This window comes from Amblyomma maculatum, chromosome 7, assembly GCF_055883805.1.
Source record: "Amblyomma maculatum isolate TAMU_Amacu chromosome 7, ASM5588380v1, whole genome shotgun sequence".
NCBI classification, from domain to species: domain Eukaryota; kingdom Metazoa; phylum Arthropoda; class Arachnida; order Ixodida; family Ixodidae; genus Amblyomma; species Amblyomma maculatum.
In genome coordinates, this window is record NC_139350.1 from 85056418 (window position 1) to 85081711 (window position 25294).

The 25294-nt window shown below is 46.7% G+C and overlaps 1 protein-coding gene across 1 annotated transcript in view; it reads left to right on the forward strand.

Annotated features, from left to right (window-relative positions):
* The window catches only part of LOC146183827 (nose resistant to fluoxetine protein 6-like), an 86723-nt gene that overhangs the window by 55452 nt on the left and 5977 nt on the right, over positions 1–25294 (forward strand). Inside the window, exons 4-11 of the mRNA XM_084609202.1 lie at positions 4698–4809; positions 8575–8701; positions 15120–15244; positions 17889–18068; positions 18781–18874; positions 21352–21471; positions 21635–21803; positions 24990–25069. Of these exons, the coding sequence (XP_084465328.1) occupies positions 4698–4809; positions 8575–8701; positions 15120–15244; positions 17889–18068; positions 18781–18874; positions 21352–21471; positions 21635–21803; positions 24990–25069 (1007 nt within the window). The remainder of the gene's footprint in view (positions 1–4697; positions 4810–8574; positions 8702–15119; positions 15245–17888; positions 18069–18780; positions 18875–21351; positions 21472–21634; positions 21804–24989; positions 25070–25294) is intronic.

The following is a 25294-nucleotide window of genomic DNA, read 5'->3' on the forward strand; positions in this document are numbered from 1 at the left end:
GGCAAAAATGTGCCACGACAAAAATTAAAGAGCACTGCAGAATGTGCATTTGAGTAATGCGAAACCACTAATGCTGCTGTTGGTTGCTTCTCATTGCTTAATTCACTTCTTGTTTACCCATTTTAGTATTTGGCACTTTCGAATTGCACGCCAATTCCTTCCTATGTCCTTTTTTGGTCCGACTTCAGTTTGCGCGACATCACATTCTTGAAGTCACCTTAATTGACTTATTTAATTAACTAGTTTAATATTTGATTTATTTAATGTGGCGCCAAGCTATTGCCTAATGCGGCCATTTTCGCCTTTACTTTTGCATCTCTTGCCTCTATAATTATTTAATTAACGTATTGGCCTAATTATGTTTTAGGGCACATCATTACGTCATCTCTATCGATTGACACCACTCATTAACTTCTACCACTTCTCAATTACTCACAACTGCTGCGGGCACAATTTTGCTTAGGCGGTCTGCGGACAGAAATCTGTGAACATAGCGAAATACTGCTTTCGCATTAAAAAGTCACAATTTGGGAAGTTAGAAAAAATATCCCCAAAAGGGTGCAATCTAACACCAAGCTTTCGCCTCAGCTGGAAGCGAAGGTTGAGCTAATGTTACTGTCAATTACTTTTAGCGATTTACCTTAGAACTTCTTTTATGGTTTTAGCTTGAGGGTAATTTGCATATTTGTTGCGAACTTTTCTTCCTTTCCACCTGCTGTGGTTTTTTTTTTTTTTGTGCCATAAGTCTTAAGACGGCGTTACCCCGTGGAGAGCGGCAATATTGTATGCTACAGCGCTTCCACCCGTCCTCTTGGAAGTGGCCAAGTACTGAAATGATGGGGAGCATTCGTTACAACATAAAAAAGCAGAAACCTAAACGTAACCTATGTAAATCTAACCGAATCACATGTTATGATGGACTTTTTCGCCATGCTTTTTCGCCGTGTCTTCTCTACTGCCAGTAAATGTAACAGGCACCCAGAGGAGCCAGATCACAAACAATAGTTACACCTGTTCTCAAATTAGGAATCCAGTAAAAGGTGCAATTTCTTTAGTACTTTGTTTCGGAAGGATTCAGTCTTAGGACCAATTCTTGCTCAGGGGGCGTTTTTTCTTAGAGGCATCTTCCTTAGAGGCCTTTTCATCTGGTTATGTTTTTCCGGGGCTGTATCCTCCGGGGACATTTTTTCCGGGGATGCTTTTACCTACACCCATTTTCTCCACCACCAATTCCTCTCTCTGCGTTATTTGCTGAGGTCGACCTGCTTTTAAAATATGGGCCTCGGATTCCCGAGCCGAAGTGCGCACATAGAAGGGTCGTGCGACAAGAGACGGGGATCGTAGTGGCGAAATGCACCGAAGGGATTTATATTTTCGTGTTTACCACATTTTTACAGCTAAGCAGGTTAAAATAGTTGAGCTAACCTAAATACACACGTAGATCTCAATAAATAAAATACTATAGTTCCTTACCTCTAACGAGCTGGCGATTCCGGCTCTTTCAGTGTGGTCCAGTGAAAAGTCTGAGTAAAAAGAGTTGCAGTCACTGGCCAAGTCAACATGAAAAAAGAAGACGTTTCGGAATCCCTACGGGTTCCTTGATCACAATGAGGCGGACAAGGCGAGGGAATGGAAATTTAAAGGCGAAGCTGGTGACGTAATGATTGTGAATAGATTAATGGCATGTTTCCTGTTGTGCGATTCATGACTCCGGTTGTCGTCTGGATGAAAGACGACTCAAGCAGCAGCCGCGTTGTCAGATTCTCCGGACGGCAACCGGATTCATGAATCATGAATCGCACAACAGGAAACATGCCATTAATCCATTCACAATTATTACGTCACCAGCTTCGCCTTTAAATTTCCATTCCCTTGCCTTGTCCGCCTCATTGTGATCAAGGAACTCGTAGGGGTTCCGAAACGTCTTCTTTTTTATGTTGACTTGGTCAGTGACTGGAACATTTTTACTCAACTACCATGCCTGACCAGACGAACCTTCGTCGAACCCTTGACTAGTGAAAAGTCTGTAGTAACATGTTCGTGGACCTTTCACAATATAGGAGAACCCCCTCCTAAGAATAGATGGAAGCATTTTTGCGACTATGACGACGTCTTTTGCACGTGGTCAGCTTCGGCGCTGGTGCCAGAGCAGGCAATAGAGAAACTTTTTGCGAAGAGAAATTATTGTTTCGAAAGCCGTGTCGCATGGTTGCAAAAGCGTTCCTGAAGATACCAATCCAAATCATAGTCATGATGGATGCTGTCAGTTTACTGCCTGTTATTATAGTGAGTAAAAGTGCTGAGTGCCGCTAGTTCGGAACGCTTCAAACTTTCCGGAAGTCATAGAGCACAATAGAGGTAGAGCCGAGGGGTTCTGCTTCTGAGCCACTTCGTGCCGCTTGTAATGGAAATCCAGTGTTCCGAATCTCTTGGTGGCAAGAATATTTTTGTCCTACCCTCTCCAATGGGAACGACCTCCACTAATGCTAAATCAGCGCCACTACACGGCTTAGAAGCAGACTCCCTGGGTTTTAGACTTTTGACGGAGACTGTACATTTCCCATCCGCTTGGAGCAATGCAATGTAAACCTAACCTTAGGAACAGCTTGAGACCTCGCAGGAAGTTAGCAAATTCAAGTTGCAACTCTGTTACGTTTCTTTGAGCGCCTGCGTGCGAACAGACCGCTTTCTTAAAATTCTCTGTGCAGTTTCTTTTGCAAGCTTTTGTTAAAAGCTTTTCTAATGCCGCCTCATTAGATGTTTTGTATTCGACCAAAAGGAAAATAAATACTCGCAACGTTGCCGAGAATTTGCCTACATAGCTATAGGCGCAAAAACGACATCTGGGCCCGTGCTTTTGTGCATATACAATAAAAATTGAACCCCTTGCGCGGAAGCCTCGCCCTTTCATTATAGCGAAGGAGCAGCGCAAAAAGAAAACGCGACGCGAGGCAGACCATTCAATGTGGGCGCTGACTACCAGCTGCTGATCTTGTTGCCGTAAGTAAAATAGGTGTACCCCCCCCCCCCACACACACACACACAAAAGTTGGAGCACATGCATATGGTGACGGCAGTTTTCTCCGCGCGCGAGCACGCGCGCGTGTGTGTGTATGTGTGTGCGTGCGTGCGTGCGCCTGTATATAAGCGCGCGCGCCCGTGTTTCCGGGTTATTCCTGCAATAAAACGAACATTTGATTGTCACTGTTTCCGCCGTTCCTTTATTATAAACACTCGAATCGGCTCGTCTAGCTTCACATCGTACATTACTCAGTATCGTATTTTATTTTTATTCTGAAAAGCAACATAATAGCCTATGAATAACAGTTCTACGCAGCCCAGACTAGACAGAGCGAAACAAAACGTGCTAACTCGCTTTGCCCTTCTCGAGAAGTGCAACTCACGACAAGCTGAAGCTCTCACGAGTCTGGAATTGATGTCCAAGTCTATGGTACAAGTTCGTCTTGTGACGTATCAGGGAAGAAAGTTGCGCGCCTTTGTGTCCTGCTCTTTCCAGGGGCTCATGCAAGAAGGCAGGAGGGAGGCTCTCTCAGTCATACACACACAACCGAAAAATTTATACAGGAAAGCTACACCGAAGATAATCTTTGCCGACAAAAAAAAAAAAAAAAAAAAAAAGAATGCCGAAGAGGAATGCGTGGTTCAGGTGGAAGTTCCTCCTCCAAGAGCAGCCCATAAATCCGCCCCTGCTCACGTGTGCGTAATTCCCGAATAGTGTGCGGCCAACTCAGTGCCTATAATAATTAAGTCATGTTTAATTCTGCGACTGCACTTGCACAGCTGTTGGTGCTTGTCTACGATGACACACTCCAATCGCTGGGATGCGTGGATTCTAGCACGACGGCTGTCACCAGCGAAAGGTCTATTTCGTGCCAGTTTGAACGCATTTTAATAGAAAAAAAAAGCAAAAAAAAACAGGAGTAATAATAATGCCAAGCCGGCTCCGCGGATAGCTTCTCAGACACATGACGAGCTTTATGCGGTTTCGCTCGCCCTGACTCCCACCTGTGCTTGCCTTTGTTCTTACGTTGCATGTCAATGTTGAAATATGCAAAGTCGGATCCAGCTTTTCAAGTAAGCCACATGAACGTGGCGTTCAGATTAAGTTTATTCTCTTTTATGTTTCTCTTGTTGGGGCCGGACACTTATTGACTTCTCGATCTCGCATTATGCCAAGCATCTGCCTGGAGCAAACTACGCACATTTTCAAGAATTGTACCACAGCGCACACACATCATAATGTCTGAAGATTACTTGCGATGAAAGAAAGACGCTATAACTTTCCCACTATTGGTGACCGCCGAAAGCACGCCATGAGGGGAATGATCGGGAAGAGGAGGGGAAAAGGCGACGCTTTGGTGAAGGACTGCGGACTAATATTTACCCCCTTGGGGCTCTTTCACGCGTGTTGGGCTGCGGAGCGCGAGTCCACGAGACCGAGGCCCGGATGCAGCGGCCGCATTTCGATGGAGACGAAATGCAAAAGAGGCCCGTGTGCTATCTTTATAAACCCTCGAAATTAACCTGCTGCCCTGCACCACGACGTCAAGTTCTCTCTACTTTTCACTAGATCGTTCATACCTTCCCTGCCTTTCCGGACGAAGTAACTCTCTTTTCCTTTTTTTGTTTTACCCACTCATTACTGAACAATACTTTGCAATGCCCTCTACTCGCAGAAGGGGGATCTCAAGGACGTTTCCGAGCTGATGGACGAGTTCCCCGGCTTCTTGGGACTCTGCCTTCCGTCGTCGTGCACCGAAAAGGCCCTCCGGGCCATTGGAGCTGGAGGTGAGTGGGCGCCGCTGTATACCGGTGGGTAGCGAAACATGGACGGAAGTGCGCACATGCGGCCGGTGTCCGTGCTCTCCTGTACGGGGCAGCATGGGAAGACTACACACTGACCGAATTGTTTCAGAAGGAAGACTATTTTGGAGCAGTAATTATTCATCTTCAGAATGCTTGTTGTTAAGGATTGCTGAAAAAAAAAAGAAAGAAAGAAGAGAGACGTCTACAGCAGTAGGACAGCCTTAAACTCTTTACAGGCATGTAGCCTCAGCAAGTTTATGTCCTTTTCCTTCCTTTTGTTTTTTTTTTCTTTCTTTTTTTTTTTGCTGAAGGCTGTTCAGAAATAAAAGCGGCAACGCAGTGAAACGTCTACTTGCAGTGGGAGAGACCACCGAGTTGACCAAGTATCTCTTTGCGGACGTCGTGCACAGAACGTCTTGGAGCTGATCTTATTCTCTCGTACATCTATGAAAGAAAAACCAAAAGGGAGGCCCCAGTTGTGTATTTGCAATTGCACAGAACGCAAGAGTAACAAAAATGCTTTCGTTTTTAAACCTCTCCCAAAAGCGGACTACTTGCCATGTCTTGAAGTACGCGCTTGTGATGGCAAGAAAAAAGTAAAAATAGCCAGCCCGGAGTATTATGCTTTATCTTCGTCAGCAAACATCGTTCCGTAAATTGACAGCGAAAGGTTAGCGACAGAAATACACACATCTCGTGAGTCTAATAAAATACAAAATGTGTCGGACGTAATTTCAGTCACGCTGCAAAAATATAAAGATGTTACCTGAAGGATGTCGTCCACTCTCCATAGCCATTCAGAATATTTATTGTATTGTGTGTAACGAAAATATATAGCGAAAGGAGAGACGTGGTAACTGATACTCCCTATGGACACCCCAACCACGCCATGGGGAAAGGTAGGAGGAGGGAGGAAAACAGTAAAGTCCGAAAGGGACACCACAGTACTGCGTGGGGTTCTTCCTCGTGTTCTGATATAGTACACAGGACTAATCATGGGAGGCGAAAAATGGTAGGGGTAACATTAAGAGATAGGAAGCGTGCAGAGTGGGTCAGAGAAATAACTCAAGTTACCGACATTCTAGCGGAAATTAAGAAGTTGACGTGAGCAAGACATGTAGTGCGAAGAGAGGATAACCGATGGTCGCTGGGGGTAACAAACTGAATTCCAAGGGAAGGAAAGCGTAGCACGGGCGGCAAAAAGTTAGGTGGGCGGATGAGATTAAGAAGTTCACAGGGGTCAAGTGGATGCAGCTAGCACATAACCGGGTTAATTGAAGAAATATAAGAGAGGCCTTCGCCCTGCAGTGGGTATAGTCAGGCTGATGATGATGATATCGTACATGACACAGACGTCCTTAGGCTTTTGCTTCCATTGAAGCGCTACCACCGTGGCCGGCATTCGGCTCGTGTTCAACAAGAGGAGGAGGAAGACGAGGAGGAAAGGCAGGGAGGTTAACCGGTAAAAGAAACCGGTTTGCTACCCTACACTGGGGCAAAGGAGTGAGTGGATATAAAAGTTGTGAGAGAGGGATGGGTAAAGTTAGTACAGTCACATCAAAGACATGTCACATCAAAGACATGTCACATCACATCACGTCACAGTCATATCACGTAACATAACAGCAAAATCATAGTCTTTCGGTTAGGTCTGTGCTTTTCATAAAGCGGAGTAGGGCCTGGGAGGTCTTCACCGCAGACGATCGCCGTGGCCAGATACCTAAAATCTTAATTGCAGTCAACGGGCGACCATCTAGATGCTCCATCGCATGGCATAGACAATGTCTTTCCTCACTGTATATGGAGCACTCACAATAAATGTGGCCTATAGACTCGTTGCACCCGCCTATCATAAAAGAATACGAGTTTGTGAATACCACAGCAACCCACAGGCGGCGCAGCAAAGTTTCTTCGCGTCGGGGTAGGCCAGCTGGAAGCCGGAGCTTCAGGTCAGGGTCAAGGAAGTTTATGCGGCAGTTCGCAAACTGGTCAGAATTTCACAAAGAGAGCGTGTGTTCCCGTGTAACCACGGGGTACCAAATGGCTGGTATCGCCAGTGTAGCACGTGGATTCTTCCACGTTCTCCTAAAGACCTTCTCTAAGAGAATGGCTTTGTTTAGGCAAAGGAAAGACGACCCACTCTGAGCAGTGCAGGAGGGTAGAAAGCAACAAAAGGGGCGGCAGCTATCTTGCTATAATTTACGACCAGACTGTACGTATGTATTTTCAGCAATGAATAAAGTATCACGAAATGGCTGAGTGTTTATGACGGTGACACAAACTTCACAAGGACTCAGAAAGGGAAGACAAGACACTGCGTTGTGTCTCACCTTCACTTTCTGTGCCCTTGCGACGTTCGCGTTATTTTACGTAGTTCTTTCAACAAAGCGACTCAGCATTGTATTGTTTTTCCGTTTTGTGGCTCCTCTGGTATGCGTATTAAATGGAAAAGAAGCGCGGACGTTGAGGGCGAGAACTGAATGCGGCGGCCGGCGCTTTTTGTTCTCGGTGACAGTGGCCGCATATAAAGATCACCGTGTTGGATGGGGACCCGGCCCTTTGGAAAATTCAGAAGCTTTAACTAGCCCCGTCTCGGTGACTCAGAGTTTGACGCTCGATTGCAGCGTCTACGAGAGTAAGTGGGATCACGTGGCTCCTCTTACTGCTGCAGAGCAGGCGCTCCAGTGAAGTTGCGCGTTTCAAAAACTGGAAGGCGTATGGCCTTAAAAGGTCCCATTCTCGAAAAAAATCCGGCATAGGATTTGTGAGCTAAATATCGCGGGCATGGTTCGGTAGGTGGCAGTTGGCAACTCACATGGCCGAGCAGTGAATCGGTTGTGCGATGTAACGATACTATATGCTCTTAAGAGCTGCCAACTCGGACTACTCACTTGAGACGGGAGGGCGGGTAAGAATCTACCTTCTAGGGATCTTGAATGCCTAGTCAGCAACACTACTCCCAAGACCACGCAGGCACGTTCGCAAGGTTTGGCTGGCTTCATCTCTACTTTGGATGGTCCCTTACTGTCAGTAGCCATATAATATTGCAGCTTAGGACTGTATGCCAATAGGAATGTGTATCAGAGAGCCAAGTGACACGAGCGAAAAACCGTAAGGGAAGCCATAACCGACATCTCGTCGTACCCTTAAATGGGGAGCTTAAATGTTCCGTAAATATTTTATCACTTTAATTTTGCTTGTTAGCGAATGTCAGCACCGTACATATTGATCTTGCGCCGTCGCCAGAGTTGCGCTTTAAGCTGTTACCACGTTCCGTAACTGCTCATCAATACCGGACGTGCGCTACGAAACCTAGCGTAAGCTCCCATTTTTGACCAAAATTAACTGAGATAAGCTCGGTTAACCAAGCTGTGAATGGACAAAGAAGCGACTGTTCATTCTCGCGTGTGCTGGAAGCATTTGAGCGACCATTTTGTCTACAGCGTTCGCGCAAAACAATTCGAGGTGTAGTGGGCGAAGGATTGGCGCGCGACTTTACGTTCTCCTGCTCATTATTTTTAAATCTAACAAAGTTAGACCGTCGCTGGGAGGGTGGAAATGTATGAAAGTGTCTTCACGAAGCCAATACCCTCCCTTCTTCTAAATTTTGAGGCTCTAAATGCACTGCTGTGCTGGCTTTCGCCATTACTCAGTTCAGATACTTTTTCTTAATTCCATGATCAAACAAGGAGCTCATTTGCAACAAATGGTGCTGATGCGTGCAATGTGTGTTTCTTTCCCTTGCAGTGCTGTTTTACGTCTCTAAACTGGGAATGAAAGCGCCGGACGTGAAGATGGGCATTGAATTAGTGCAGTGCGTTACGAAGGAGACGCTCGGCGCGCATGAACAGTCTGCCACCTTATTAGCAGCGTCGTAAGTAATGCACTACTTATTAAGGCGAAAGCCTCTTTTGGCTCATAGTGAAAAATCTCGCGTGCGCGAGATCTGCCCGCAGATGCCGCTAGATGTGGTCTCCCTTGTCTACCATTCCTGTCGTCTCCATGGGAACGTAGGGGGCGCGGGGGTGAGCGACGCCAAATCGCCAATCTCACACTTGCAGGAGCACTGCAATGAACGCGCGCAAAGGAGCGCCACGCGACAGGAGCGATGGTGCTCCGTAAGATCCCTCACTTGCTGCCCCGCGGGGGTAGTGCAGCGGTTAGGGCTTTTGACCACTTTGGCCAATGATTCGGGAATGAATCACGGCCTTGGCGGGCGCTTTGCGGTGGAGGCGAAAAGTTCGGCGCCGTGTGCTGTGCTATGTCACCTCTATTAAAGAAGCCCCGGTGGTCGAAATTTCCGGAGCCCTCCACTAAGGCGCCTCTCATAGCCCGTGCCGCTTTGGGAAACTAAACCCCATAAACCACAAACTGTAAACTACACTTTCACCAGCACTCCAACGAACGCGATCATCGTTCGAAACAAGGGCTCAAAGCTGAAGGGGCGCAGCAGTGCAGCCGTGGCCTAGTTGTTAGAGCACCCGTCTCATTTGCGGTAGGTTGTTAGCTCGACAGCCACCGCCCGCCGCACACCCACAGGTAAAAATGGGTACAAGTGTCCTCCGGCCTCGCGCTCAGCTTACCTAGGGGTGTGCGCTTAGAAAACCCCGCGGCGCCCCCCTGGTGGGCCAAACCCAGTTTCGTACAACCTAACAGAATGCAAATGTGGTTTATGTTCGTATTAGTAATTACTTTGAACTTCGACTTTAGCAGCAGTCAGCAGCAGTTGTAAAAAAAAAGAAAAAATAAACAGCGGCCACATAAAGGGCTTCTGCCGCGCGAGGCGAGCTGCATTTCAGGAGATTCGGGCAAAGACGGAATTGAAGAAGATGACGTGCCAGCCGCGATAGACAGGTCGCCATGTTCCTTTGAAGTGTCAGCCGAGGTAACAAACGTTGCCGCAGATTTAAGTGCAATGGACCAAACAGCTCCGAAGAAACCACACTGCCCGCCACATCTTACTGCCGACGTCGCCACACCCGGTCTTCAGAGGCCTCCTCTTTTGAGGCAGGTACACCACGGTGAGCGACTGGAAGGTGAATTGCCAGTGTTGGCCTCAGCGCCGCATTATCCTGAGCGCAGCGGAGACGGAGCATCCGGTACGGACTGGAGCTGGCCACCTGCAAGCGGAACAAAGTCTGAAGAAGCGAGACAGGTCAGTCAAAAAAAGAAGCCTCCGGCTCGACCCACGACTTCGTCTTTGGGGCCTAGATGCAACCCTAAGCTTACGTCAGCAGCACTAAGTCCGGCTCTCGCAAATACTGCGTTGACGTTGAGGCAAAGCGAGAGAAAGGCGGCAAACTTCGACGTGCTCACCTCTTCGTCGGGCGCTCTCAGAAGCTTAACGGGTGGACCCTCACGTGCTTCTGCACCGGGACAATTAAAGACAGACCAAGATGGCAGACACTTCATCGACGACACTGTTGGAGCTTCTAAGCATGCGCACGAGCGCTCGTCTGTGACACAGCAGCAAATTTGGAACGAACCCGAGAGGGAAAAGGAAGGTGATCGTCGTGAAGAAAGATCAGATCAGCTCGATGTTCCGAGTGCCGAGCGCATCAAGAATGTTTCGCAACGCAGTGTGGCAGTCGGGAGCTCTCAAAATTTGTTCGTTCTCAAGGCAAGTATTGCAGCCCAGCCAGACGGGGCGGGCGACTCGAGCTTTGTGCGTACAAGAGACGAAGTTCTGGGATCGGTTGACGGTGGCAGGGCTTCAGACCCCGGTCTGAGCCGAGAGGCAAGGATGAAGGTTAAACCACAGGTGAGGTTTCATGTGTGCGAGGCTCGCACGGTCATCTTCACCTTTTCCGGCATCGGGGCGGTGACCAGTGCTCTCGAGACTGAACCCGTAGTGACGCTGAAGAGTAAAATGTGCGAGGTCCTGTCGAGGTACACGTTCCACGCGGTGTGCCGATTCCGCAAATTTTTTGGTGTGACCATGGTCTCTTTGGGCTTGTCTTTCTGCTTGGGAGAGTACGACAACATTTGTCATTGGCCATTCCGCAAGACCATTTTTTTCGAAGTCCTTCATCCCCAGAGGAAACCAAGGTACATGAAAGCAAAGTTACATCCACGACGGTCAGTGCCCGAAGATGCATTTACGAAGCCAGTGGCCGGAACAGAAAATCCCGCCATCTTCAGCCAAGAGTATGCGTGGGTCAACGTCGTAAAGGCCGGGTTTGTTGCCAACGATGCACTGTCCTTTCAAGTGTGGTTTGAGTGACGTGGTAGTGTGTTCTTGATGCTTCTTGCTAAATAAATGTAAAAGTGCTGTTCCTCAGTTTGTTCTTCGGTTTATATTCCCGACTTTAATCCCGTATTTTATTTCATTGGCGTGCTCATCTTTGAAAATAAAGATCAGGAAGAAAAAATCATTTCACCCTACCGTATCGTTAATTTTAACTGAAAAACGCAGAAAGCATATCTTGCTTTCCTTCTCGGGAAATCAGGAGTATGAAACTCCGTCCCATCCTGATGTAAAAGGGGCCCCAAAATGGGCTTCTGCCGCGCATGGCGGACTTGCGGTTGTCCGATGGCGGTGCGAATTACTGGCCCATCGGCGCAACGTTTTTGGTCCATAGCCTCTTTCCCCAGCCTTTCATCCTAAAGAGCCGAGCACTATACTCCGTTTCATACATCAGGTGCAACGCAGCGAAAGCTACGCAAGTAGTCCGCAAGAAGAAAAACAGGAGGAGTATCACTACGCGCTCGTTCTGTCTGCGAGTGGTTCCTGCCGAAACGGGCTCTATTTCGAGCATACACGTTTGCAATAACATGCTTCGCATGCTTAGACATCTTCACAGAGCGGATCTTATAGAAAAAATGCGCACCAACGAACCATTTTCTCAAAAAGAGATGCTCAGCGCGGAGGGCACAGCCAGCGCCATCTGGTGGCACAGCTGGCAAGGTTGCGTGGCAGCAAAACGCGGCACGGACAAAAACGCCATAAAAAAACATACAAATTAGCCGAATCCGACCTTTTCTCACTAAAAAAGGTGCTTTTTATGAAGTTGATGGCAAATGTAAAATGTATTAAGCTTGCAGACAAAGCAACTATTATTTTCTCTCGTCAAGAGCAGGCACTATTTTTTATCGCGGATGCGGAGAGCGCAAACAAGAGCTGTAGCTTTGGTAGTGTTGCACTTGATGTATGAAACGGAGTATAGGCCGGGGGAAAGCTTGTAGCCATTGAAAACCGGTTGGTGCCCGGCGGTATCGGAAATATAACTTCGTACGTCCCGAATGCCAGGCAGATGCTCTGCCCAAGGTCACCGCTTCGGTTTTTCCAGCCAAGATTTTTCGTCCATGGCCCTTTTTCACAAGCATTCCACCCAAGAAGAGCCCAGCACCAGGACGGGTTCGGGAAATCTTGCACCCATTGGAAACCGGAGTTTACCCTGCGGCACCGGGAATCGAACCTGGTACCGTGTGAAGCAGCAACGGTCGGGCTAGCGCCATTCTCCAGCGCAGACTCTACAGTGCTCTCGCAACTGTTTTTTCTACTGCCTTCATGTTGTTTTCCCCGTTATCTATGATATATTACTATCATATATTACTTCACAGCTGCAGGCATTCAATTGCGCATCTCATTGTTAGGTTCGATCTTAGCTAAAATTCATGGATAACACTTAAAATCAATCACACTATATTTTTCGCGGTTACCCAGAGGGGGGACAGTTGCGCCAAAGCGCCATTTTCATACGATGCAGTATTCTGCGCCATGCTGCACGAAAAGCATTAAATTCGCCGAAATCGCGCGAGCTTGCGCCAAAAATACCGCACTTTTAAATCTTTTGCTCCACTTGCTGGGGTTTCCAGGGTCGGCCGAGCATACGAAGCAGTTTGTGATGGCGATTGCTATTCCGCTCGGACCGCACGTATTCTACGTATATGTATTCGATCAGTGTGAATATTCGTGAATTGCGGTATTTTTTGTGTCCAGACTCGCGGCCAGCGGTCGTGGATTGCAAGCGGTGTTCATTGGTTTCAGCATTTCACAAGGCTCATATCAGTTGCTCACCTTTCGTGGAATGAACACTTGCGGTAGTACTAGTTAGGGAAGAAAGCGATGCCTTGACGACAATGAGAGCCGGCACCAGCAAGTGAGCGAGACGTGCGGTGTGCGCGGTACGTCATAGTGCGGGGCCAGAGCGCAATCAACGTGTAGCGGCGACGAAGGCAAGCGGGTGCCAGTGCTACGATCATTTTCGATCACTGTACTAAGAGAGACGCGGCACCTGCACAACATGTCCTGCATGGCAACACAGTGGAACGGACAAAGCATACGTGTTCTTCTGCGATCGCTTCACCGTGACGGTTTTAATCTTATACACAAGTGTTGCAACATCGAATTTATTCGAACCTCGTTGATTTCGACTGTAGAAGCGTCGTCTTTTAGGTCTACGTAATTCTATGGCGTTGGTCGCTCGTTAATACGGGCGTGGTCGCGCTCGCACCGGTAAATTTGTGCGGGGCATCCCGTCGTGGTGTGACCCGCGCAGCCAGCGATTGGAAAACTAAGTCCCCAAAATCTGAATTTAATAGCACAGTGGTGCACGCGCACTTCGCACCTGCTATGGCTGGCACAATGACGGTCGGAGTCCCCAGATGTCAAGTGAAGCTCAGGGGCATTGTTTCAGTTAATTTCATCGTCGCCCCGCGGCTGCAGTCAGGTGTTATTTTTATTTGTTCCCGTTATTTTTATTTGCGGATGTGTTCACGCGTTCTAATGTCTACACATATTTCTCTCACTTTCATCCGTGTGCTTCGTCCAGTGCGCTGAAACTGCGTGCTGCTCGAAATCCGTTCAGTGAATGAGGCTGTTTCTAATTAGGTACCGCTTCCACTGCATTGCCTGGAGAAAATTCGGATGACTTAATGATTTTAATGAAGATTTACATTGCATGGCCGCAGTCTCAGGTTGCTACATACTAATATTGCTTCAACAAAACGATTATATTCCTTCTCCATAAGAATACTCCTGAACGCACATTTTCTGTCCCATAGCGTGCTTCAGAAGGCATATCTGCCTGCTCCAAGAGCAGCTCTAAAAGCAATTCTGGCCATGCCATTCCTGTTAAAGCCCGTAGGGATCACAGTGCTTTGTGTGTTCCCATTACTTTGGAAACACGCTGTTTACGTAGCAGAGTAATATACCGACGTTGTTAGATTTGGGGTTCGGGTGCGCGCTGGGCGATTCCCTAAATATGGCGACGCCCGTTCCACCCAGGAGAGAGATGCTGACTAGTGAAGGCAGTACGGAGTTGAAGGACGAAGAAGACTGGGTTTATCTGCATCTTTGACGAATCAATCAAGAACCAACAGCTACAGCAAGAGCCATGATGCTAGTACCCATTCGGGAGTTTTATAGAGTTTGTCTTCCCTAAATTCCCTAACTGAAGAGCGGGCCTTAGTCGAGGGAGCGTCTTGATCACTGCACAATGACGCACTTCCACAAACTATTACTCCTTGTGATACCGCCTCCGAAAGGGTTCAGGCTTGGCGGCAAGTAGGAAGCGGTTGTGGCGGTGAAGATGGCGGCACAGGAAGCGCCCAGTGTCTGTTGATGGCTGATGTTCTGGGCACACACCTGCGTGAAAGGAGCCCGCGCGCTCCATCGCGAAGACATGGGAGCCGTTGCCGTACCCTTTTCCCTCCATACGGCTACCAAGAAGGGGGAATGCCCACGCGGCTGCCTTCAGGGTACGGAGTCCCTTGAGCTTTTTTGTCCCCGATGGTCAGCTCGTTCACCGCTATCGACGACCGGCCAAACAACCCCGGCGTTCCTCTCAGACCTTTTATGTTGCTGACTCAAGTTGAGTCTTGCCGTCGCCGTCCTCTATATATATTTCAGCATGATGGCCCCGGGCTCCTGCATACGTGGTCCTAGGCGGGTGCTTTCCTGCTTGACTCGCTGTCGCCGTTCCTAACATCGTGATCAACTCTGCCTCGTGTCCACAGGCATCAGAAGACGGTATATGCTTCAGATTATGACAGGCCCGGAAAGAAGGCAGTATTCATCGCATCGAAGATTTCATGCGCGCGTGCAGGTTGTTGAGGGTCTCTGCATGGCAAAAACCTTCATTGCCCGACATTCCTCTTAATTCCCGCTAGTTCACGATTTGTACGATTGCACACAGTCCTTTTTTGTAAAGCTGCTTTACATTTTCCGTCCTGTCTGAAAAAAAATAATAACGCTTTGTTTCTGGCGCTGTGCTATTGGGCTGCTTTGGGCGGTTTAGCCAAGAAAGGCCGCCACTTTCATTGCTGCATGCTATTATCTTCTCTTACAGGATCATCGTGGGCGTACTGGTCATCCTAGTCGTGTTGGGAACACTAGTGGACGCCATGTTCCTCATGCTGGTCAACAGGGAGTTTGCCGCAAAGGAAATGGTCAAGTCTCACTCTTATGAAATAAGTAAGTAGTAAATACACTGAGGTCACGTTCTATGAGAAATCATGTCGAAATGTCCGACAAGAACTTAAAAAAAAGGAACAGAAAGGGAGAGACAGAAGCTACTATATTATGTGCCAGACTTAAATAGCATGACATTAAAATGACGGCTTGAGTAGTCCTGTTCTGAGCATAAAAGGAGCTTATTTTTCATTACTGACTTTTATTCCGCCGAAAGAAACAGGATATATAGTTTGGTTTTCCGTTGAAAACAGTCTAGGCACCTGTTTTTGAGTTGAATTCCTTATTTTGTGTAGTGATGCATAAGATAGTACTATGCACGGATTGCCAGGTGCTATTCGCCTACCACCTTCAAAGATTTACAATCGAATTTCTTTTCTCATCTGCTTCAGTTCCATTTTAAACACAAGAGGTATGGTTACAAAGTCAAAGTTAAAGTCATGGGTGGGATTAAAAACTGCGATATTGTTGCTCCATTGTTTTAATTCACTACATCACTAAGGCCAGCCTCCCTCAAAAACAGGAATCATATCGAGTGGAAAAGTAGTACCTTTATGTTTTTTTCATCCCTCACGTACGTTATGTGACGAAAGAACAGCGCAAAAAAAAAAAAAAATAGTGAGGGCGGGAGAATACACGCAAACACAGGACGGGTGCTTATACACTGTTTATTTCCCGAAAATCAAGCACGATGAATGACACAAACGCACTGCGCCACGTGGTGTGATGATGAAACAAAGTGCCCGTGAAATCAGAGGAGATAACCCATCAAAAACCAAAACATAAAATCGTCACCTGTGCAGTTCAAAAAATTATTTGCGAAAGTCAGGTTTACGCCATTTGGTGTTAACAATACCCGGAGAAGGGATGACAGCCGAAAAAGCTGTGCGCTGAGAAAACGGAAAGGTTGGTTGGTTTGGGGGGTTTAACTTCTCAAAGCGACTGAAGCTATGAGAGACGCTCTAGTGAAGGACTGCGGAAATTTCGATCACCTGGTGTTCTTTAATGTGCGCTAACATCGCACAGCACATGGGCGCTTCGCTTTTCGATGGAAAGAAAGTGCAGAGTATAAAAAAGACTTAATAAAATTGTTTGAAAGATGTGAAAGACGTCGAAGAAGTACAAATGAACATAAAACCATGCCGAGTCCATGAACTAAACAACAGCCAACAAGGAGCATGACAAAAAACGAAAGAAACAAGAAAAAACTGACAACCAACAGATAATCCGGCAAAACAACAACAACAAAAAAAAGACAAGGACAAAGCACAGGAGCTTCATAAATCAAGTACAAGAGTCAAATTGAAAAAACAAAACAAAAAACAATGCTGGCGGAACACAGCACCCGCGCTGTTTTATTATTAGTTTTCGGTTGTTTCGCCGTATTAACCATTGGCCGCCTGTCTTGTTTCGAATTTTTTCGCCGTGTTTCTTGTTGGCTGTTGGTTCGTTGATTGATTTGAGCTTTTGCTGCGATGCTTTTAAGTTCTTTCACATTTATTCAACATCTTATACTATTTCTGTGTTCGCTTCTTCACTTTCTGGCTTTTCTTTCCGCAGTCTTTGCACTCAGCTTTTTGATCCGTCATCCCTTCTCAGGTTGGAGTTAACACGAGCCGATGTCCCTTGGTTTTGATAAACATTTTTTTAACTGCACAGGTGACGAGATTATGTTTTGGTTTTGATATGTTCTTTTATTTCAAGTGCACTTTGCGTTATCATGTGGCCAACCACACCACGTGGTCCCGCATGTAGGGTATTTATCCTGCTTGATTTTCGAAAAAAGAAAAGAAAACAGTTGATAGTCAGCGCCCCTTCTGTGTTTGCGTGCATTCATTCGTCCCCGTATTTTTCGCGCTGTTCTTTCGTCTCTTAGCCATGAACCAAACAGTTCAGGCAAAAGTCTTGGCTCATGTACGATGTCATAGCTAGCCATCGCTCGGCTGTTGAAAACAGAATATGAAAAAAAGAAATCAATGATAATATATTTACTTGTCGTAGACGAAAACCACGCCGGGAAACAAGTACAATAATCAAGGAAGTTATGTAACAGAACTTACTGTAATGTCTTAGGTGTCATTACCTAAAACAAAAATGCGTCCCAGATTTGGTGCCTATAGCCGATGAATTCGAGCAAGCTTGACCTTACTTCTACAAATACATTAAACATCTGGTACATTGAGACGATGATGGAAGAATAACTAAAGAATTGAGCACATTTTCCAATGCCATGCTTAGCGCCGGATTCAAGTTTCCCGCGGGCTTTAAGAAGTGGCTGGTTGAGTTTCACAGTCGGTGCACTAGGCCGTGTCTCGTTCGCAAGCGACAGATTTGTTGCAACTGGGCACCGGATGAAGCAGATCGTATCCCCATCTTTCGTATACAATTTATTTTCTTCTCGTAAACGCACGTCGTGTCGACTTGCTCGGTAACGTGGCCGCATTGCGCAGCTGTGGCTGAACATTATCGCTGAGCCACTCTTTTCAAATGTACAGCAGTTCACCGTCGAAACAACTGTCATCAATTGCCAGGCACGAAAACTGGAGAGAGTGGGTGTTCCGAGGTGCGCCTGATTGGAAGGCGGCTATACATGTACCAGTTGGCAATGGCATTGTCGACCGCCTAAACCATCTACCTCTTGTCGCAGGGGCTGAGAACCACTACGTGCAAGTTCTGCGCGCGTTCTCGGCTTACCGCAACTTCCGTATGCTCATGAGTGCCCGCAGAAGTAGCGCAACGCTGGCGCCCATGGCGGGCATCACCTCCATGAGCTTCGTCTGGATCATCATCGGCAGCACGCTCATACTGCGACCCTTCAACCTGTCGGGTGCGTACCCTGCCTACGGGTTCTTAGGAATGCTTCATACGATGCGCCGATCAAGTTCGCGCACGCGAAAGCCATTTTAGCGCTCATATTGGTGATTCCTTCGAAATACACTTGATCGCCCATCAGCAGAGGAGTGCGCCTTTCTCTGTCCTTTCGTCGCTTTTACAAGATCATTTCTCTCGTCAGCCGACGGCCTACTGAAATTCCGCCCGTGCGAGAATTCAGCGCATGAAAAATTAATTTACATCGAGATCGGCGTCACTTGAAGCCATGAATCACCACTGCGATTCAATGGACGCCGCAATGGCCACTGCAATCGAGAACCACCATGTGCGTCCGCCGTCCGACATATCTTATTGTATACCCTGTTCATGCTTTCAGTGCCGATATTGAGCAAATGTAAGAAAACATGTTTATTCTTTCTATCATTCATTTGAATATGGAGAAAAACCAAGTACAGTCGAACCTTGCTCTTACGAACAGGGATATAGGAAATTATCGGATAAAACGAAGTGAAATCAAAGTTTTCATGCTCTCTGATTTATTTCTATGGGAGTTCTTTCTGTATACCGAAACAGAAAGATCAAAACTAAACCGTAGATCGGCTATAACGAAGCAGTCATTTTGCATTAAAAGGGCAAAGTATATCAATTTGATCGCCGCTGATTTTGACAATATTCTCAGGAACGTTCCATTTTCCAATTCTTTGCAGGAAACCTTAAGTCGTTGAGAGAGGTTTTGAATGATCCCATGATTCAGTTTGCCATAAACAACTCCCTGGCAGTTGACGCCATCACTACAGTCATGTGAGTATTATATTTCAAAAAAGTAATGCCTAGGAACATAACGCATTGCTTACTTTTTTAGTGTTTCCGTGGGGTCGATACGTTTATCTAGTGGCGTTTCAGGTGGGACTCAATCTTTACACGTCGGTCGCGTCAAGTCATGTGACTACTAGCATGAAGTAGAGCCTACGTTACGGCTGCGTAGAGACATCCTGATGGCGCCTCCTTCCCGCCTCTGCGCGCTTTTAATTTTTTTTCGTTCTCGGCAAACACAGGGTCGCGTCAAGATGGTGGCCGCGCCCTCACATCATTTGTTTGCTTTTGTGTGTGTGTGGAGGGGGAGGGGGGGGGGGTGAGGGGGTTCCGACGCCGGTTGGAGCAAGTGGGCAGCCTCGACAGGGCCGAAGAAAAGCCGGCGAAACAGTCTTTGCGCTCGTCCTGCTCCTCCCTATTCTCTTACGAAAGTTCTGCTAGACATCGCTTCGTTTGAAAACCTCGATCGGCTTGACGACCTGAACAATGCCATTGTAAATGAAACATGGTAAATCTTGCAAGAGAGCACGTAGACGTGTCAGATCTTCGAGCTCGCTTATTTGCTAGCTCCCGGGCTGCGTCTCTCTGCTCGTACGCAGATTATGGCACGTACGTATACACGTCTATCAGTGCAGTGTAGTAACCAGTGTGCATTAAGAGGCGATTCGTTTCTTTTTTTCTCTAATAAAGTCGAAAATGCCTTTTGAACATCATACGCAAAGAGGGAATCTAGACAGCAAGCTGAATAAAACAATGCTACGAACATAACGAGTAATCATCTGTTCACTGTTAAAACTTTACCTCCTTTCATATTTAGCAACCCTGGGCACACCATCAAATTATTGGTCCACATTTGCGCAATGTAAAACCGGGCAAGTTTGCGGATAGCGAAGAAAATTGCGTTTACTAGCAACTGCTCAGAAAAAAAAAAACGGAATTAACACAAAAAAGCAGGCTTAATGCTAGGATAGTCGAAGTGAGGTTGGGCGGAAAAAAAGCAGAGGGGGAGGGGTGGGTTGAGGGAGGGTCGAGTTTAGATATGCTGTTCTGCTTCTTCAGAAGCTGAAATAATACGGACGAATACGGTGGCGAGAGGTATGCTATGTTACCTAAAACTCTTACTATCATGAGAGCTTTTCAGCTGCGCGCTCACAGAATCCCCGAACCCCCTTCCCTGGTAACGTTCTCGAAAAAAAAAAGCAAGGGAAGGAATACACGTGAACAATGATTGCGCAGCCATCGCGTACTCTTCCTCCATGTTCGGACTTAACTCCCCATCACCTACACCACCCGAACTGGAGAGAGACAGCAAAAAATGTGAAAAAAAACGCACAGAGAGACCTAGGTGGAGAAGGACAGCTCTACGTGACCGCGACATATATCTCACATCGTCCTTGTTGTCACGTGACTTGACGCGACCGACGTGGATCAGGTAGTGCGTCGCTGCGTCCGGCCTGTGCGCTCTCTCCCGACAAGGGACATAAGCTGTGTGCCATTAGCTCAGTTTTATCGAGAAGACGCATTGTACACACCCTGATAACCACCTCATGTTAAGAAATGCAAATATCTGATCTGTCGTACATTTCCGAGATCAGTGACTGGCAGATTAATAATCGCTTTTCCTTAATGGTTACTGTAACAACGTGGTAACGTGAAAGGCCCCGTGCTTCAGAAATTCTGCCGTGGGTATTGTCGGCGTTGTGGACGACAACATGACGGGCTTTCCTCGTGCAGGCGGTAGTTGGCAGCTGTCATGGCCAGCCACTGATTGATTGTCGGGTTGTGAGACGTTACTAGACTGCATCACATAGCGAACTTGGCTCGAGCTGCCAGCTCGATCGGCTCCTTTGAGATGGGAGGAGAATCGAACACCCACAGGAACCCTTGATGATTATGATGATGATGATAATGTTAGCTAGACCCTTTTTATCAGGTGGACACCATTTTCTGGTCCAAGCCAGTCAAAAAAGCAAAAAAATAAGAATCCCGAGTCGCCCGCCACCCCTAGGCCACGCAGGCACTTTCGTACGGGCCGATTAAGTGGGGCTTATACTATTTATGTCGGGTGGTCTCTCGTAAAATGTTGTAAGTTACGACTGTACGCCAATGAGTGTTTGCGGGATAATACAGGGAATATCTAATGCATTAGCGATTAACCGCGCCGCAACGTGAATGTACACGAACGAAGATCCAGGAGGGGACCTTCTGACGGGGGATATTACGCTGCCGATTTATAGTTTTACAGTTGGAGTTTAAGTACACCCCATTCTGGTTTTTCCCGTTATTAGCACTTCAGGCAACGCGCCATGCAGCCATGCCCTAAAGTTGTTCGTAGTTCACACTTTGAATCGGCCGATGTGTAATACAAACCGCCCGAAAAAAAAAAGGGGGGGGGGGGGGAGCTCTGTGATGGCATAAATGCCTTCGGAGCGTGATTCAAGGATTCGTCACTTTTTGCCTTGCAGTGCCATGTCCATAGCGTACAACATAGTGCGAGTGGTACGGCGCTCTGGAAGCCAGGAAGACTGTACTGCTGGGAGGTACTTCAGATGCGCTTTCACAGCCACCAAATACTTCTACGTAGGGTATGTGGCTTTTTTTTACTCCTGTTGGTCCCTCTTCGGAGTCATCCGATGGAACCACGCTGACAGACGTGTGCAAGAAGGCCAGCGACTTGATGTTTTCTTGTATTTTTGTTTGGTTGTACACTGACCAAACATTTTTCGTTTCTTTTTTATATGTTTGCAGGTTGCTACCACTGTACATGTTACTAATTCTAGTGATCAATGCCAAGTTCCCCACACTGGGAAGTGGCCCTTCGTGGGCCATTGAAAGCCAAAAGTACCTGTCACAATGTGACAGGAGTTGGCAGTGGAATGTGCTCTTCGTCAATAACTTCATCGCCACAAAAGACCAGGTAAGGCAGCAAGTTCTTGGGAGGAAAGCCGAGCAGTAAAAGAACATCAAGGGCATTCGTTCTAACAATCTCAGTAATGCTCATTGTAAATTGCCTGCATAAGTGGACCACTAAGAATGAATGCTAATGTGCTTCTGAGGAGCTGAATTTGCGAACCATATCGCCCCATTTATCGAAACATTGTGCCCTTACAAAGTTTCACAGTATGGATGAAATAGTTATACTTGTTCTAGGGCTCTAGCCAGATCTGAATGCGAAGGCTCTGTCTCCGCGAAATAGGAAGTGGCGGCAGTCAATGTCAAGCGTCCGCGACCACATGATAATTCGCCTGTACACGGCCCATGGCTAATTTTACCATCATAAAGTGGGACCCACAGTTACTACAAAATGGCTCCAATCACCATGGAACGCCATTCAGCCATTCAAAGCATCCTGAAATGACCGGATGGGTTGGCATCCTGAGGACACGGGCAGTTACAGCCTCATATTTTATGGTAAAGCCTCCACCATTGATGTGGCGCATAAGCCACGATGCGGAAAGGCTGTTGATAGTTCGAGGTACAGAATACCAAACATAGGGCGAAATATGTTCTACGGCCGGTTGCGGCAAATCGGAAGACGTTCTACGCAGTGTGCGAAGGTCGCCGCAGTAGCGCCGCTCAGCGGCCGACATAATAGACTGGAACACAGCGATTCTCTTTCACGCTTAGTTTGGTTGGATCGAGTACGTACGTGACTCAGGTACGTTATATTTGAAGAAATAAAATATAATAATCCTGTTCTATATTTTTTACAAGAAGAGCCCTGCACACACAAAACGGCGAAGACAGGGAACTAGAATTTTACAGCAAATATTAATAATAGAGAACAGTTAGCATTAGCCAGCTACGGAAACAACACGAAAAGAAAAAAAAAACATTGCTTCGTTCCGTTGGTTTGGAGATTCACCCAGGACGGGCCGGACAAAGCATCCTGTGTGCCATTTTAGCCTTGATTTCGCCGGTGATGTTTTGTGTATTATATTCTGTTCAAACTACGCTTCTTTGGTGACTGAGAACAATGCTACTGTGCGTTTTAAGTGATTCCCAACTATACTCAATGTACGCTCGGTAGGCAAATATCCCCTTGAAGCAAAAAATCCTCAATATCATCGCCCTCATCCTAAAACTTTCAGTAACGACTAGACGCCAGGCTTCCGACGGTGTGGTACATGTTCTCCGAGATTGCTTGGAGGCTGTGTGACCGGCACACGTGAACGAAGTGTTCTTGGGCAAATCAATGGAGCAGACATGTTACATTTGCGATAGAAATCGGAACCATAAAATACAGACAACTAAGAAATTCTGACATCGGTGTCGAGATTGTGAATGAAAAATCGCGGATATGATACTGACAGATGGTAGCTGCCAAGGCCGGCTACGGATCCTTCGATAGTTTCTGCGACTTATCAGAAGGTAGATTATTTCCTAGAATATAACGAGTCTAATAAATGATCAGGTAATTTCTCGAACTAAACAATGCGTGAAAAAAGCTTTACCCTGTTCCGCAATGTCTCGACAACCATTGCCAGTGTCGCGTTGAAAATACTCTCGTGAGAAATTGTCACTCGGGGGAGGTTTCCGGGGTTATGGAAAGAGCGCAAAATAAATTAGGAGAAAACCGCGAAACAAATCTTAAGAAAACTAGCAAGACCTGATGAGCCATCTGCTATACCTTCATCATGAGACAAATACGAATGCAGTGAAAAACGCCTATACGCCAATGCCTGCTCGAAATATCACCTGAATGCTACCGAAATAGGACGTTTGTGTAGGTGGGATTAAAAATTGAGCTTTCGGATTAGTCAAATACAAACGAGTATAAATTGAATCTACCTTGGCGCTGAAGTGGATATTTCGGAACGCGGTCATGCTTTTTGCCGCAAGTATTCCACCTGATCGCGTTGTTACGATCGCCTCTGATTCGTGAGCATGGACGTGTTAGCTCATCTTTATGCCCGTTTGGTCGCATTAGCGAACTTAAGAGTGGCTTTCGTGTATAGAGCAGGAAATTGTACGGCAAATGAGGGGCTCATTAGGATACAATTAAAGGAGCCAAGAGTCTAAGAATTCAAGGTAAACGCAGGGGATAGTTTTTTTTTTAATGTTTTGTAGTGGATATTGACAGCAAATATTCCTGTGCTGATTTTAGGGAGAAATAATGTTAAATAGAAAGAGGAATAGAAAGCGGCACGTTGTTTTTCCTTCTGCTTTCTATTTAATATTCTTTCTCCCTAAAATCAGGAGAGGAATAATTGCTGTCAATATCCACTACAAAATATAAAAAGAAAGAACTACCCCCTGCGTTTACCTTGGATTCTTAGACTATTTTCTCCTGGATGGAGTTTGATAGGTGACGAAAAACAGACGCAGCGCTGCGTGTTAGCATTTAGGAACGCTACTAGCTAAACTAAACACGATCGTCTGGACCAGCATTGTGCGTGCTTAGCAGATGGGCCATCTGCGCAAATGCGGGCACGGGCGATTGGATGTCATGCACAATACACGCGCAACCGGTGACTTGCACGAAAAGAAAAAAAATTAAAATAAAGATACGTTGCCAATTAGAAAAAAAGCAAAACAACGAAGATCGAACAAAGCCGATGAGCTTTCACCATGTGACCGCTTCGGAAATGCCTGAAAAACAGCACGCCAGCGTTTAATAAGTCGTTCGTCGTCACCTACACATATTTCATGCACCAACAAATGCAGTCCTCGGTTGCGAGCAGAAAAGAAATTATAAAAAGAGTATGAAAAGAAAATTAGTCGTATTTAAAACGTTGTGGGCAAGCATTTACTATGGCGACGGCGGAGCGGCGCCTCCACGGAGATTGTCGCATATTGCGTAACAACAGCTTCCACCTCTCCTGGCCATCATAACGTGACGCACGCCGCGCGTAGAACATTGTGCGGTCCCAAATGCGCTGTGGGACAAAGTGCGTAAGTTCGTGAGAACACATTAGTTGTATAATAAAGCACGGTTGTAGCTTGGAAGAGAAAGAACACAATCGTCGCACACACGTGCGTGGCAGCAGCTGCATTCATTGCAAATGCAACGATTTGAAAAAGACAAAGTGCACCGGCTAACGCTTATCGTGCGCATTTTAGAGGATCTAATTGCTATTAACCGTTCTTCTTTCCTTTTCAGTGCATGCCGCACACATGGTTCCTGGCCTTTGTCTTTCAAGCTTTAGTCTTCAGTATTGCAATCGGCTTCCTATTGATACGGTAAGAAGCCCAGGATGGGCGATCTGCGCTAACCTGAGTAAATACTGGTGCCTTTAAAACACTACGGCACAAAGAAGGAAACGCAAGAACGAATGCCACACCTTTCTTGTGTTTTCTTCTTTGCACCGTAGTGTTTTCAAGTCATGAACCAACTCGCCCCACATGCAGTCATTCAGAATTGTGGTGCGTTCGAGCTACTGTAGCCCTGACAGAAATGTAGGTGAC